At 44.0% G+C, this 14,479-nt stretch overlaps 1 protein-coding gene across 1 annotated transcript; it reads right to left on the reverse strand.

Moving 5' to 3' along the window:
- Positions 1-9,008: 9,008 nt before the first annotated feature.
- On the reverse strand, positions 9,009-11,756 carry LOC310871207 (adipocyte enhancer-binding protein 1-like; the record flags this gene model as incomplete). The annotated part of the gene is made up of 5 exons (XM_083782698.1): positions 9,009-9,135; positions 9,174-9,348; positions 9,969-10,087; positions 10,952-11,072; positions 11,498-11,756. 5 exons carry the CDS (start codon positions 11,754-11,756, stop codon positions 9,009-9,011), a joined length of 801 nt encoding a protein of 266 aa, XP_083638824.1.
- Positions 11,757-14,479: the final 2,723 nt, after the last annotated feature.

Raw genomic sequence — 14,479 nt, forward strand, 5'->3', positions numbered from 1 at the left:
CCTTGCGATAGGTCCCAGGTGCTGTATCATTTCTGCCAGTATGCCATCAATCCCTGCTGCTTTTCCGGGTTTCAACTTTCCCATTGCAGTTTCACGTTCTTCTAAGTCGAAGGGTTTGGTTTGAGGGCTGGCTGATTGTGGTTGGTCTGATACCACTGTGCGATGGTATTCTATGTGGGTCGGTGGCGGTGTTGGTTACAACTGTTGGCCACCAGTTGTGACCAAGACCGCCACCGACCCACAGGAGAATACCATCGCACAGTGGTATCAGACCAACCACAATCAGCCAGCCCTCAAACCAAACCCTTCGACCTAGAAGAACTTGAAACTGCAATGGGAAAGTTGAAACCCGGAAAAGCAGCAGGGATTGATGACCTACTGGCAGAAATGTTACAGCACCTGGGACCCAACGCAAAGACCTGGCTTGTGGGGATGCTGAACACATGCATAGCACAGAAAACCATCCCTTCTGTCTGGGAAAAGGCCAAAGTGGTTGCAATCCCTAAACCTGGCAAAGACCCATTATCCACAAAGAGCTACCGACCCATTTCCCTCTGCATCACCTACAAGGCTATATGAGAAGCTGCTACTCCAACGCCTTGTTGCCACTCATAGATACCAAGCTGACTAAAGACCAAGCTGGTTTCCGTCCCAGCCGCTCCTGTGCTGGACAGAGCTCAACCTCACCCAACACATTGAGGATGGGTTTGAGGGGAAACAAATAACTGGAGCAGCATTCAGAGATCTCTCTGCTGCCTACGACACTGTCCAACACCGCACAATGGTCAGGAAAAGCCTCCTCAACAACAGGCGCTTCTATGTCCAGTTAAATGACCAGAGGAGTAAATGGAAAGCCCAAAAGAACGGCCTCCAACAAGGTAGCGTGCTCGCCCCCCTCCTTTTCAATATCTACACAAACGACCAGCCACTACCCAATGCCTATTGCCAGCGTTTCATCTACGCCGACAACCTCTGCATTACGACCCAACAAGCAGACTTCCAGAAGATTGAGTCTGTCCTTGAAAGTGCCCTCCAAGAAATGTCAAGCTACTACAATACAACCACCTGAAACCCAACCTATAGAGAACACCTCACACACACATAATTTCCTTTCGTGGCCGTTTACATTCGAGGGTCGCTGGTCCTCTCGAACGGAACAGTTTAACGTCATGCCCAGGACGAAAAGATATAGAGAACACCAACATGTCAAATAACAGCAGGAAGGCATGGGCCACAATCCACCGTCTTGGCAAAAACCACACCACCCATAATTCACAACGGTCACAGCAAACTCTGTTGCATCACAACTGGTGTAGGTATTGGATGGAGCCCGCACACCACAGGTATAAGAAAGACGTTCTTTGTTGAAATACTGACAGCGTTTCGATCCATTTGATCTTCATCAGGTCATGTGTACACAAAACATACACTTTTATACTAAGGGAGTGCCCCCATTAAACAATCAAAATACCACATTTTGGTGCCCCTCCCATCACTGCAGGTGTGACACGTCAACCCTGAGTGAGTAGGTGGGGACCCAGACATATTGATGTAAATATAGTCTGTTCAGAAATTGTAGTGCCTCTCATAGAGCTTGTAGGTGATGCAGAGGAGGGAAATGGGTCGGTAGCTCTTCGGGGATAATGGGTCTTTGCCAGGTTTAGGGATTGCAACTACTCCAGCCTTTTTCCAAACAGAAGGGATGGTTTTCTGTGCTATGCATGTGTTCAGCATCCCCACAAGCCAGGTCCTTGCGATAGGTCCCAGGTGCTGTATCATTTCTGCCAGTATGCCATCAATCCCTGCTGCTTTTCCGGGTTTCAACTTTCCCATTGCAGTTTCACGTTCTTCTAAGTCGAAGGGTTTGGTTTGAGGGCTGGCTGATTGTGGTTGGTCTGATACCACTGTGCGATGGTATTCTATGTGGGTCGGTGGCGGTGTTGGTTACAACTGTTGGCCACCAGTTGTGACCAAGACCGCCACCGACCCACAGGAGAATACCATCGCACAGTGATATCAGACCAACCACAATCAGCCAGCCCTCAAACCAAACCCTTCGACCTAGAAGAACTTGAAACTGCAATGGGAAAGTTGAAACCCGGAAAAGCAGCAGGGATTGATGACCTACTGGCAGAAATGTTACAGCACCTGGGACCCAACGCAAAGACCTGGCTTGTGGGGATGCTGAACACATGCATAGCACAGAAAACCATCCCTTCTGTCTGGGAAAAGGCCAACGTGGTTGCAATCCCTAAACCTGGCATAGACCCATTATCCACAAAGAGCTACCGACCCATTTCCCTCTGCATCACCTACAAGGCTATATGAGAAGCTGCTACTCCAACGCCTTGTTGCCACTCATAGATACCAAGCTGACTAAAGACCAAGCTGGTTTCCGTCCCAGCCGCTCCTGTGCTGGACAGAGCTCAACCTCACCCAACACATTGAGGATGGGTTTGAGGGGAAACAAATAACTGGAGCAGCATTCAGAGATCTCTCTGCTGCCTACGACACTGTCCAACACCGCACAATGGTCAGGAAAAGCCTCCTCAACAACAGGCGCTTCTATGTCCAGTTAAATGACCAGAGGAGTAAATGGAAAGCCGAAAAGAACGGCCTCCAACAAGGTAGCGTGCTCGCCCCCCTCCTTTTCAATATCTACACAAACGACCAGCCACTACCCAATGCCTAATGCCAGCGTTTCATCTACGCCGACAACCTCTGCATTACGACCCAACAAGCAGACTTCCAGAAGATTGAGTCTGTCCTTGAAAGTGCCCTCCAAGAAATGTCAAGCTACTACAATACAACCACCTGAAACCCAACCTATAGAGAACACCTCACACACACATAATTTCCTTTCGTGGCCGTTTACATTCGAGGGTCGCTGGTCCTCTCGAACGGAACAGTTTAACGTCATGCCCAGGACGAAAAGATATAGAGAACACCAACATGTCAAATAACAGCAGGAAGGCATGGGCCACAATCCACCGTCTTGGCAAAAACCACACCACCCATAATTCACAACGGTCACAGCAAACTCTGTTGCATCACAACTGGTGTAGGTATTGGATGGAGCCCGCACACCACAGGTATAAGAAAGACGTTCTTTGTTGAAATACTGACAGCGTTTCGATCCATTTGATCTTCATCAGGTCATGTGTACACAAAACATACACTTTTATACTAAGGGAGTGCCCCCATTAAACAATCAAAATACCACATTTTGGTGCCCCTCCCATCACTGCAGGTGTGACACGTCAACCCTGAGTGAGTAGGTGGGGACCCAGACATATTGATGTAAATATAGTCTGTTCAGAAATTGTAGTGCCTCTCATAGAGCTTGTAGGTGATGCAGAGGAGGGAAATGGGTCGGTAGCTCTTCGGGGATAATGGGTCTTTGCCAGGTTTAGGGATTGCAACTACTCCAGCCTTTTTCCAAACAGAAGGGATGGTTTTCTGTGCTATGCATGTGTTCAGCATCCCCACAAGCCAGGTCCTTGCGATAGGTCCCAGGTGCTGTATCATTTCTGCCAGTATGCCATCAATCCCTGCTGCTTTTCCGGGTTTCAACTTTCCCATTGCAGTTTCACGTTCTTCTAAGTCGAAGGGTTTGGTTTGAGGGCTGGCTGATTGTGGTTGGTCTGATACCACTGTGCGATGGTATTCTATGTGGGTCGGTGGCGGTGTTGGTTACAACTGTTGGCCACCAGTTGTGACCAAGACCGCCACCGACCCACAGGAGAATACCATCGCACAGTGATATCAGACCAACCACAATCAGCCAGCCCTCAAACCAAACCCTTCGACCTAGAAGAACTTGAAACTGCAATGGGAAAGTTGAAACCCGGAAAAGCAGCAGGGATTGATGACCTACTGGCAGAAATGTTACAGCACCTGGGACCCAACGCAAAGACCTGGCTTGTGGGGATGCTGAACACATGCATAGCACAGAAAACCATCCCTTCTGTCTGGGAAAAGGCCAACGTGGTTGCAATCCCTAAACCTGGCATAGACCCATTATCCACAAAGAGCTACCGACCCATTTCCCTCTGCATCACCTACAAGGCTATATGAGAAGCTGCTACTCCAACGCCTTGTTGCCACTCATAGATACCAAGCTGACTAAAGACCAAGCTGGTTTCCGTCCCAGCCGCTCCTGTGCTGGACAGAGCTCAACCTCACCCAACACATTGAGGATGGGTTTGAGGGGAAACAAATAACTGGAGCAGCATTCAGAGATCTCTCTGCTGCCTACGACACTGTCCAACACCGCACAATGGTCAGGAAAAGCCTCCTCAACAACAGGCGCTTATATGTTCAGTTAAATGACCAGAGGAGTAAATGGAAAGCCGAAAAGAACGGCCTCCCACAAGGTAGCGCGCTCGCCCCCCTCCTTTTCAATATCTAAACAAACGACCAGCCACTTGAAACCCAACCCATCAAAAACCCAACTATGCAGCTTCCACCTGAGGAACCGAGACGCAAAAAAAGAACTGAGCATCACAAACTCTCAAACCATACCCACCCCATGTAACTTGGAGTTACACTGGACAGTTTAACGTCATGCCCAGGACGAAAAGTTATAGAGAACACCAACATGACAAACCCTACACTTAAACCCTCTATATTTAATAAAAAAAAAATCTGGACAGGAATCCTGTATTGCAGGGGTGCCCAAAAGGTACATCGTGATCTACCAGTAATCACAAAGGCTGTGCAGGTAGACCATATGGCATGCCCCTGTATATAATCTATCACTTGAATTAAGGTGACTTGACACCAGCTCAAATGTTGCACACAAACATCAGTAGCAAAAGTACAAAGTTATTGTGACAGTAATAATTGCTATAGTGTGTGTTCAGTAACAGGAATATTCCTGTCTCTCCAGCTCTTTAATAAATAGAAAAGGGTTTAATCAGGAGTTGTAGTAGCCACAGGATAATCAAAGCGGTGGATATTGCTCTTGTCTTCATGTCTTTATGTATGTAAACTGTCTTGTTGTTTGTGTTATGTCAAATGCGTGTATACGTGTTCTGCATATACTTGGCTGCTGTGTTGCAAGATAATGGGAGTTACTGATACTATGGGACTGAATGGGAGTGAAAGGGAGGTACTGTTACTATGGGACTGATACTATGGGAGTGCATGGGAGTGGATGGGAGTGAATGGGAGGTATTGTTACTATGGGACTGATACTATGGGAGTGAATGGGACTGAATGGGATGTACTGTTACTATGTGACTGAATGGGAGTGAATGGGACTGAGTGGGAGTGAATGGGAGGTACTGTGACTATGGGACTGTGTTTAACAAAAAACTGGAGAGACCGGGAGACCTCTGTTACTGAACAAACACTATAGCAATGATTTTGTCACAATATAGAGCTATTTAACACTGTTACTGAACACACTATAGCAATGATTACTGTCACACTATAGAGCTATTTAACACTGTTACTGAACACACACTATAGCAATGATTACTGTCACACTATAGAGCTATTTAACACTGTTACTGAACACACACTATAGCAATGATTACTGTCACACTATAGAGCTATTTAACACTGTTACTGAACACACACTATAGCAATGATTACTGTCACACTATAGAGCTATTTAACACTGTTACTGAACACACACTATAGCAATGATTACTGTCACACTATAGAGCTATTTAACACTGTTACTGAACACACACTCTATAGCAATGATTACTGTCACAATACAGAGCAATTTAATTTAGGTAACCAAATTGACCCCAATAGTAGATATTTACACTCTCAATAGTTCAATTGTTGTTAAGCATCTGCTTAATTTCCAAAAAACCACACAATTAGAGAATGTAGAAGATTGCTACTTTTGATCCTTGGATTATATAATGCTGATTGTAGCATAGCGATAGTGGTTAGTGACTGAGCTTTGTTAACATGAGTGCCCGGGATCGTTTCCCACCAATTTCAAAGAATGTTTGTTGCTTCGTGCCAATTTTCACAGAATGTTTGTCCTTTTACCTACCAGACAATACTCTTCTCACCTCTAGTCGATTATTTATTCAGCGTTTGAGCCACGGACCAACATTTGAGGCCATCTAGTCTCTCAGACCCATTTGAGCCACTGACCACCATTGTGAGTCTATTAATGTGAAATGGTGGTCCGTGGCTCAAACATGTTATCACTTTTGAAGTTACTTGTTGTGTTTAGATATGTAAATACTACTCTTTAAAGCCGTGTTTCGGTAGTCGAGTGGGTACTGTCGACGGTTAGTAAACATTGAGGCCGGGCATAGTTGTTTATAAACCTTCGACACTAACCATTCGGCTACTGAAACACTGTTTTACAGTTTCGTACAAACATCATTTATAAACATCATAACAAGTAACTTCAAGTGATAGACGTTTGAACACACAAACAACAACAGCGTTAAGTATTAAATAACATTTAATCACTTACTTGCTCCGAAGACGGACCCGCGATGGTGACGTGGCACGTTCCAAACAAACACTGACCAAACCTACCTCCACGCGTCTCTTCCGTATTTGAGGGCGGCGGCACTTCCTTCCGGTGTGAGGCCACGCCCGCGAGATTTAACCGCGAATCTATTGTAGTCCTCTTACGTTACATCCGGGTCCCTTGGTCCCATCCGCTTCTAATGCAAAATAGCTACATATGAACGCGTGAATCTTTTTTTTTTTTTTTTTACAATAACGTTATTTGTCAGAAAGGAAGCCATTGAGGGTTAAAATGGGTCTTAATGCTTCCAACTCATATAACTGTCACCAACAACACTTTTAATGATATTACATGAAGCAGACAGCCCTGTGATGAAACCTTTAGCATTACACTGTGGTTAATACGTTTTTATTCACAATGGAATGTTATTGTACTCTTAATATATCATGGTGTAGCACAGCACAGTAGATTCATATTTCAATCGATCTGGGATGTTAAAATTGTGCAAAACTCTGTTCAATGAATGGCCTCTTCTGCTACATTAAACATTACTAAACATTAAACGTTACTTATACCTGTTATTGAGACTCCTATAGAGCATGTTGACATGGATAGCTTGGTTAGTAGTATCTCTGTTAGTTAATGCAGTTTGATTGATTAAATTAATAGCCTATTTTATTAGACAAAAATGTAGAACAGTAGTGTCATAGAGTGGAAAATGCCATTTGGTTTAATGTCACAGAATGCACAGTGCCACGTAGAGCAGCATGATAAATGGTTAACTTTATAGTGTGTTCAAAAATGGCAGATCTGCAAGTTCAGTGTCTTGAATGAGATGTGCTGTGAGTTTGCATATCTGCTATTTTCCAGCATAGGACCGTTGCACAGTGAAGTATAAACAAGGCTTTAGGATTTATAAGTCGTTTTTAGAATCCTCCTCCTCAGGAGCCTATCCACGGATATCCATCCCACTAGTTTTGTCACAAACTGATGTCATTTTGAATTCTGCAATTGACAGTTATTACCACAACGTGGCAGCAAAGCCTACTTTTTGATTCAATATTGCAAATGGGGCTTTAAAATGTCTGCGGCAATGTCAGTTTTAATTGGTTGGTTAATTGGTCAGTTATTTATTATAAATAAGTGCATTTTATTGTTGGTGATAATAAAATAAACTACACTGGATCACGCGCGCACGCACGCACGCACACACGACATACACACACTTTCTTTCTGACAGAAAACATTACACCGCATTATACCACTTTAAGAATGTTTAACATGTTTTATCATCTGTGATTCTGTGCGAATAATGACATTAATAGCGAGCATTATAACTGATATTTTCCCTTTTATCATTCAACAGCTTTATTGAACGTAGATTCAATTACATTTGTCTTGCTGTGTTTGTTTCTGCTCAGCAGATACAATTTAAGTCATATCAGATCATCGGCATTAGAAAGATATTTAAAAAACAAAACGTTCCACACAGAGAAAAAAAAGCCCTTTAAATACAAATATAAAAAAAGAGTACCGGTATATAAACAGACCCAACTTTTCAAAATAAAATAAAGCACATATGACACTAATGACCTAAGCATGTGTGACGATCGTTGTATGATTGATTGCAGCTGTTATGCGGCACAGTGGCAGATTTATCCTGACTGGCTAGGAAGCTTCTATCATTTTAACAACACAGATGTGGAGTAATGCTTCAATTATGCTCCGCCGCTAGCTCTGGTCCATAGCCCTAATGCCCTTTGCTGCCGTTGCATTAACTAAGGCAATGTGACTCTTGTCTTCCTGCCCTCGTATGAAATGCAGACCAGCCTCTCCTCCTCTGCTTGCGAAAATAAAAAGAACGTTTTACCTATACTCACCAATACAAAGGCGGCTTGTGTTATTAGAAAGCTTACTTCCCTTAGTGGACGCACTCGGAGCCCCCCACCACACGTACACAATGCACAAGAAAAATAATTTGAGTTACTCTAGCGAGTTTCCTGCGAGGGCAAGTCACATAGCCGTAATGCAACGCAGCAAAGGGCATTAGGGCTATGGACCAGAGCTACTCCAACGCATGCCCATATCGTGCGCTAAAGATTGCCGCTCCACAAGCACCTTATAGATCGGCTATTTTTGGCCGATCTATAAGGTGAGTCGGAGCATAATAAGCATTACTCTACAGCTGCTGGCGTTGGACGTACAGTATGTATGTAGATCGGCTATTTTCAGCTCACGGCACCGCCAATACGACCCGAGTATACGTGTAGATTTATTTTAGCTTTAGTAATCAATCATGTCATCATCCATGCCGATCTCCAGGTACTGCTGCGTGGGCTCCGACTCGTAGCTATCCACAGGAAACCACGAGTCGTACCAGGAAGTTGTACTCTCGGGCGCAGGTGCTGTCGTCGTGGGCGCCGCCATCGTCGTTGTCGTCGTTGTGGCTTCCGTCGTTGTCGTCGTGGAGGACTGTCGTGCTTTCTGAAGGCGGAGCCGGCGCAGGCGCATCTGCCGGAGCCTCCGGAGGCGCTCTGCGTTGTGTGACTGCGAGTCAACCGCCGTCCCGTCTTCCTCGCCTCCTTCGGTCCGTCTCGCCGCGCCACCGCCACCACCGGCGCCTCGTGCACTCGTTGTCGTCGTCGTCGTCGTTGTTGTTGTTGTCGTTGTAGTGGCGGTCGCTTTGGGCACGAGTCGGATGGGTCTCTTTCCATGGAGCGCCATGATCTGCTTGATGCGGTCCCAGTTGGACTTGGCCAGGTGGAAGCCGCACTTGGTGGCTCCGCTGTCGTAGCCCACCATGCACAGCCGGGTCTGAGGGGTGTGGCCGTCAGCCTTGGCCGTCACCCGGTACTCCCCGGGGTTCAGCAGGCGCCAGTAATCACCGCCGGCAGCTGGATGAACACACGGAGAAGAAGGGCACAGACGCAGAAATGTATAGGGTGTGTTCCAGTGTTGTACGTTTCGTCGACTAATACTATGACGTAAAAATGTTCGTCGACTACCTTATTTCACTGGCGAAAACTGAATAAAAAACTAAATGAAAATGAAGCTATAATGACTGAGTAAATGTTAGGGAAGGACTAGTGGACAAGAGATCCGGTTTAAGTTATTTTATACTTGGTTGCATGCTGAATTTTGGACCCAAACTAATATTGCCTACATGATTGTTTATTCCAATTCAGTCTGATCGTTTAAACCTTTTGATGTTTAGATAAAGAGGAAATTATCAGCAAGTAAACAGTTAGTCCCATTGTTTCCATCTGGTTGGAAAATTTACCAAAAATAAACCAGGCAGAAGCACTTTGTGCCAAATGTCAAAAGTAATATTCAGATTAAATGTTTTGAGGCACGTGTAAAACTAAAGGAGGATTACATGTATTTAGTTAAGAATATGAATCTCTGATCGAAATGATTTCATTCTGTATGAAGCAATATTGTCCATGATGCCAACACACTCTGTCGGATGAAAAGGAAGGTCCAACTTATTGTGTTATGGTTATGGAGCACATACCAGTTTTGACATCATGTTTGATCCCCTCCACTGACACGGTGGCGTTTGCTATTGGATTCCCCTCCATGTCTTTCACTGTACCCTTTATCCCACGATGCACCTGGGCAAAGGACACAACCCTTTAGAGATCACACAGCGAGCAGAATAAAACCTATATTACACAGTATATGGTTGTATTTTCTGTTTTCGCTATAGGCCTACATTAAATATCTTCGCTGAAAATAGTCGATCGACAAGCTTGTCGATCGGCTATTTATAATACAAGTTTCAAGTGGTTAAGACAAAATACATTTATTGTCATGTCAAGGACCCCAAAATTTATGTGTATTTGGCAGCGGACTCCTAAATATGTTGTTGTGCCAGGGAGGCACCCCAACATACAAGATTTGTGTTTTTAAAATATAATCCAATGTTCTTGTAATTCTTTTTCCAGATTATTAAAAAAATTGCAGATCTACAAGCTCACAATGGGGCACATAGCAACACACTGTTAGCTTGTAAATCTGTTATTTTCGGACCCCCTTGGAACCGCCTCAACTCAAGGACCCTGGAGCCCACTTTGAGAACCCCTGGTTCTAATGGTAACAGTGGTAGTCTCTTACATGGTTCTAATGGTAACAGTGGTAGTCTCTTACCTGGTTCTAATGGTAACAGTGGTAGTCTCTTACCTGGTTCTAATGGTAACAGTGGTAGTCTCTTACCTGGTTCTAATGGTAACAGTGGTAGTCTCTTACCTGGTTCTAATGGTAACAGTGGTAGTCTCTTACCTGGTTCTAATGGTAACAGTGGTAGTCTCTTACCTGGTTCTAATGGTAACAGTGGTAGTCTCTTACCTGGTTCTAATGGTAACAGTGGTAGTCTCTTACCTGGTTCTAATGGTAACAGTGGTAGTCTCTTACCTGGTTCTAATGGTAACAGTGGTAGTCTCTTACCTGGTTCTAATGGTAACAGTGGTAGTCTCTTACCTGCTCTATGAAGGCAACAGGGACTCCCGGTTGTTTTCCCACTCCAGAGGCAGCTCACTCTCATGAGGGAACTTGTCACAACCCACGAAGATGGACAGCTCGAAGCAGTTGGTGTGCAGGTAGCTGAAGTCATTCATACCTGGAGTGGATCATGACCGTTATATAGACAAGCATAGAGGAGGGTTTTGGTTTAGGAATGCACTAATCGGTTCATCCTATCTGAGCAATATTATCAGTCATGTTTGTGTTTGCACAAACACTCAAAGCTAGCGCCCCTCAAATATTTTGTTGAGGTGGCCTGGGCTGGCTTAGCGGTCCAGGCACCTTGGCTGTTAATTAAGTGTGACAGTGTGTCGTGGGTTCGAGTCCCGATCCTGACAAACTTTGCTGTGTGTCTACTGTCTACCCCCCCCCTCCCCATCTCCCTCCCCGTTTCTGTGATTATCAATAAAGGAAAAAAAGCACCAAATATATTTTAAAAAAATTGTTGAGGGAACCAACGAGGGCATAACGAGGAGGGAGGGAGGAAAAAGGTGTAAAAAAGCCAAAAACAAACAAACTCACTTCCCACCACAGGTTTCCATCCGGCTCTGTTGATGATGCCCTGCCCCCCGGTGAGGTCGTCGGTCTGGCAGGAGGTGCGGTAGGTCTCGGTCATGGTCAGGTGGCTGTGGGCGTAGGACATGGCCAGCCAGCGGAACATGGTGTCGTCGGCCGTCTCCCTCAGGTGCTCCACGCCGTGACGACCGCCGTGGCGCATGTCCGGCACCTTGGGGCCAGAGTAATGTAGTGAGAGACTGGCGACACTAGCGTTGACTCCCATTGTAACAATGGAATGCGGAATTCTATCTCAATGGGATAGTTCCAGCCATAGGAGCAATGTTTGGAACTATAGCCCATAGGCACCCGCTTTGCGGTGAGATCAAAGCGTGTCGCTACTCTACACTCTGCTTGGGACAGCGTCACGGGATGATGTTGTGAGGCAGTGGGTTTTCAACGCTTTTTCATGTCAAGGACCCCCAAATTGACACTAATTAGCCCCACGGACCCCCATTTGAAAAGATATGCCAGGGACCCCCATAAGAGAAGATTTTTACGGCTCTAGCAGAGATTCTCAACCCATTTAATTTCAAGGACCCCCAGTTTGAAATGCATTATTAGTCTAGGGACATTTAGAGTGTACAAATGGAACGAAATGGTTCAATTTGGTTCCATTTGTACACTCTCAGGAACAAAATGGACCCTTATGGGTCTGTAAGTATAACTATCATTTAGCTAGGGACCCCCTGGAACCACTGATGTAAGGCAGTAGTTTTCAAAGCTTTTTCATGTCAAGGACGGTCCATTATTACTTGCGCAAGCAGAGCGCGCAAGTAATCGGTTCGCCCGGTCTCCTTCGTCGTGACAGCTGTTCCGCCATTCGAGGCTTACGCAGAAAAACATCAAATATACAATACAGACATGAGTCCCTTTCCTGGCAGCGTCCTCAGTGGTCTAGTGGTCTAGACGCCCGACTTCTTAATACAACTTTATAGAACTTCACGGGTTCAAACCCCTTTGATGTTTTTCTCAATCATTGATTCACAATATACCAGAATGCACGTTTAATCATAATACATAAAGCAGACAGCCCTGTGATTAAACCTTCAGCATTACATTACACTGCAACCCCACTGTGGCTAATACCTTTTTATTCACAATGCCAAGTTATTGTACTCCTAATAATATATCATGGTGTAGTCTAGCTCTGGTTTGATTGATTGATTTAAATATTTTATTAATAGTTTGTAGAATTACAGTACATTTCAAGCACAAACTCAATACAAAGACTGTTAACTGTGAGTGGACGACCCAATTAAGCATTACACTTGTTTAAGAGGGTCCACATTGTTCAATTCATCAAAAGTCCACATTGTTCAATTCATCAAAAAACTACATTATTACAAACCTACATTATGTGGGATCCTTTAGCTTACAAACGGAGTGACATTTCTGGCCACAACGTGGGTGTCGCTGGGCTGTGGCGCTGCCAACTCACTTTTGTGTTTCCCTCTGCTTCATCACCTTTTAGTTCCTTTATTACAGCGAATCAAAGGTGTGTGAAATACTTCTGTAATTAATGACTTGCTGACTATCTCGCGATTTTAGCCTGGATTTAGTGTTCACGCCACATAGGCTATACATTGAAGACCACATAGGCTATAGCCTACATGAAGACCCGACTCCAGCAGCAGAACTGACAGGTAGGCTACAGTAGCCTACCAAAAAAAAGCCCTATCTTGACCACAGAAACGCCCCTAAAAGACACGGTATCCTACTGTCGGTATACTTGTAACATAGTGTGTATAAATTGGCAGATTTTATTTTTTATTTTGCACGTCACTTTCTGACTTTCCAAAGGAAACGTTTCAATGCCTTATTGCTGTGTTGTTGGTGATTTGTGGATTCGTTTTTAGATCAATCAGGGATCTGTTAATAACTTAATACTGTACTGCAGTCTGCAGTTGTTCCCAAATCCACATTTGTTGAGCCCCCATTAGACCCCCATTAGACACTACTTGATATGTATCAAACAAATTTGGCTAATAATAAATTAATTAACATAATTTCAAACATTAAACCATTTAAACTTCTTCACCTGAACTGAACCAGCTCGGTGAAATAACTCAGTACTCAAAACATGTTAATTTATATCAATTTTATTTATAACTGCCAATGTCATGTAAATGTACAACGCACAAAATGTATGTCACCATAACCAAACATGTATTTCTACTTGATAAACCTTATTTATTGGAAGACGGAGCACTTGCAGCATGTATAGATTTTGAGTCTAATTTTGTTCTAAATACCTGCAAATTGACAAATTGTACATAACTCCTGTACTGGACGCTTTATCGTATAAAGTAAAGAAAATAAAGAACCAGACCACGTGATTAGACAAAAAGTCTCTGCAAGCTGATAAAAACAAACAAAAAAAAAACAGTTTCTTACCCAAACTTACAAGTGAAACTTCAGTAGTATTTAACCCATTCTGACCTGAGATCAGATTCATACGAGGTTTCCACATGGACACACACTGGTCTGATTAACCCATTCTGACCTGAGATCAGATTCATACGAGGTTTCCACATGGACACACACTGGTCTGATTAACACGGTTCTGAATGTGAAAATCTGACATAACATTTCTATGTTCCGCATCTAGAGCCATACTGTAAAATAGATTCCAGCCTCACAAGAACTATGCATAGCCTACATTTCACCTGGGCTGGTGGTGATTCACATTAAATGCCGGCAAAGCCATCCATCCTTTAATCACTTGAAACATGTGAAATTATCCTTTACAAATGTTCAAAAACAGCCTCACAATGCTGTGTTGTGAGTTTGTAGATCAGCCATTTTTACAATTGAACATTGTTGTGCGACTAAGTGTATATATTATGTAGGACTTAAGAGGTTAATTACAAAATGATGTAACAATAACTGAACGACTTCTACAAACATCTGTCAAAGGCATCACAAACTAGAAAATTCGCAATTTAA

This window comes from Protomyctophum parallelum (assembly GCF_964188405.1).
Source record: "Protomyctophum parallelum genome assembly, chromosome: 14".
Taxonomy (NCBI): domain Eukaryota; kingdom Metazoa; phylum Chordata; class Actinopteri; order Myctophiformes; family Myctophidae; genus Protomyctophum; species Protomyctophum parallelum.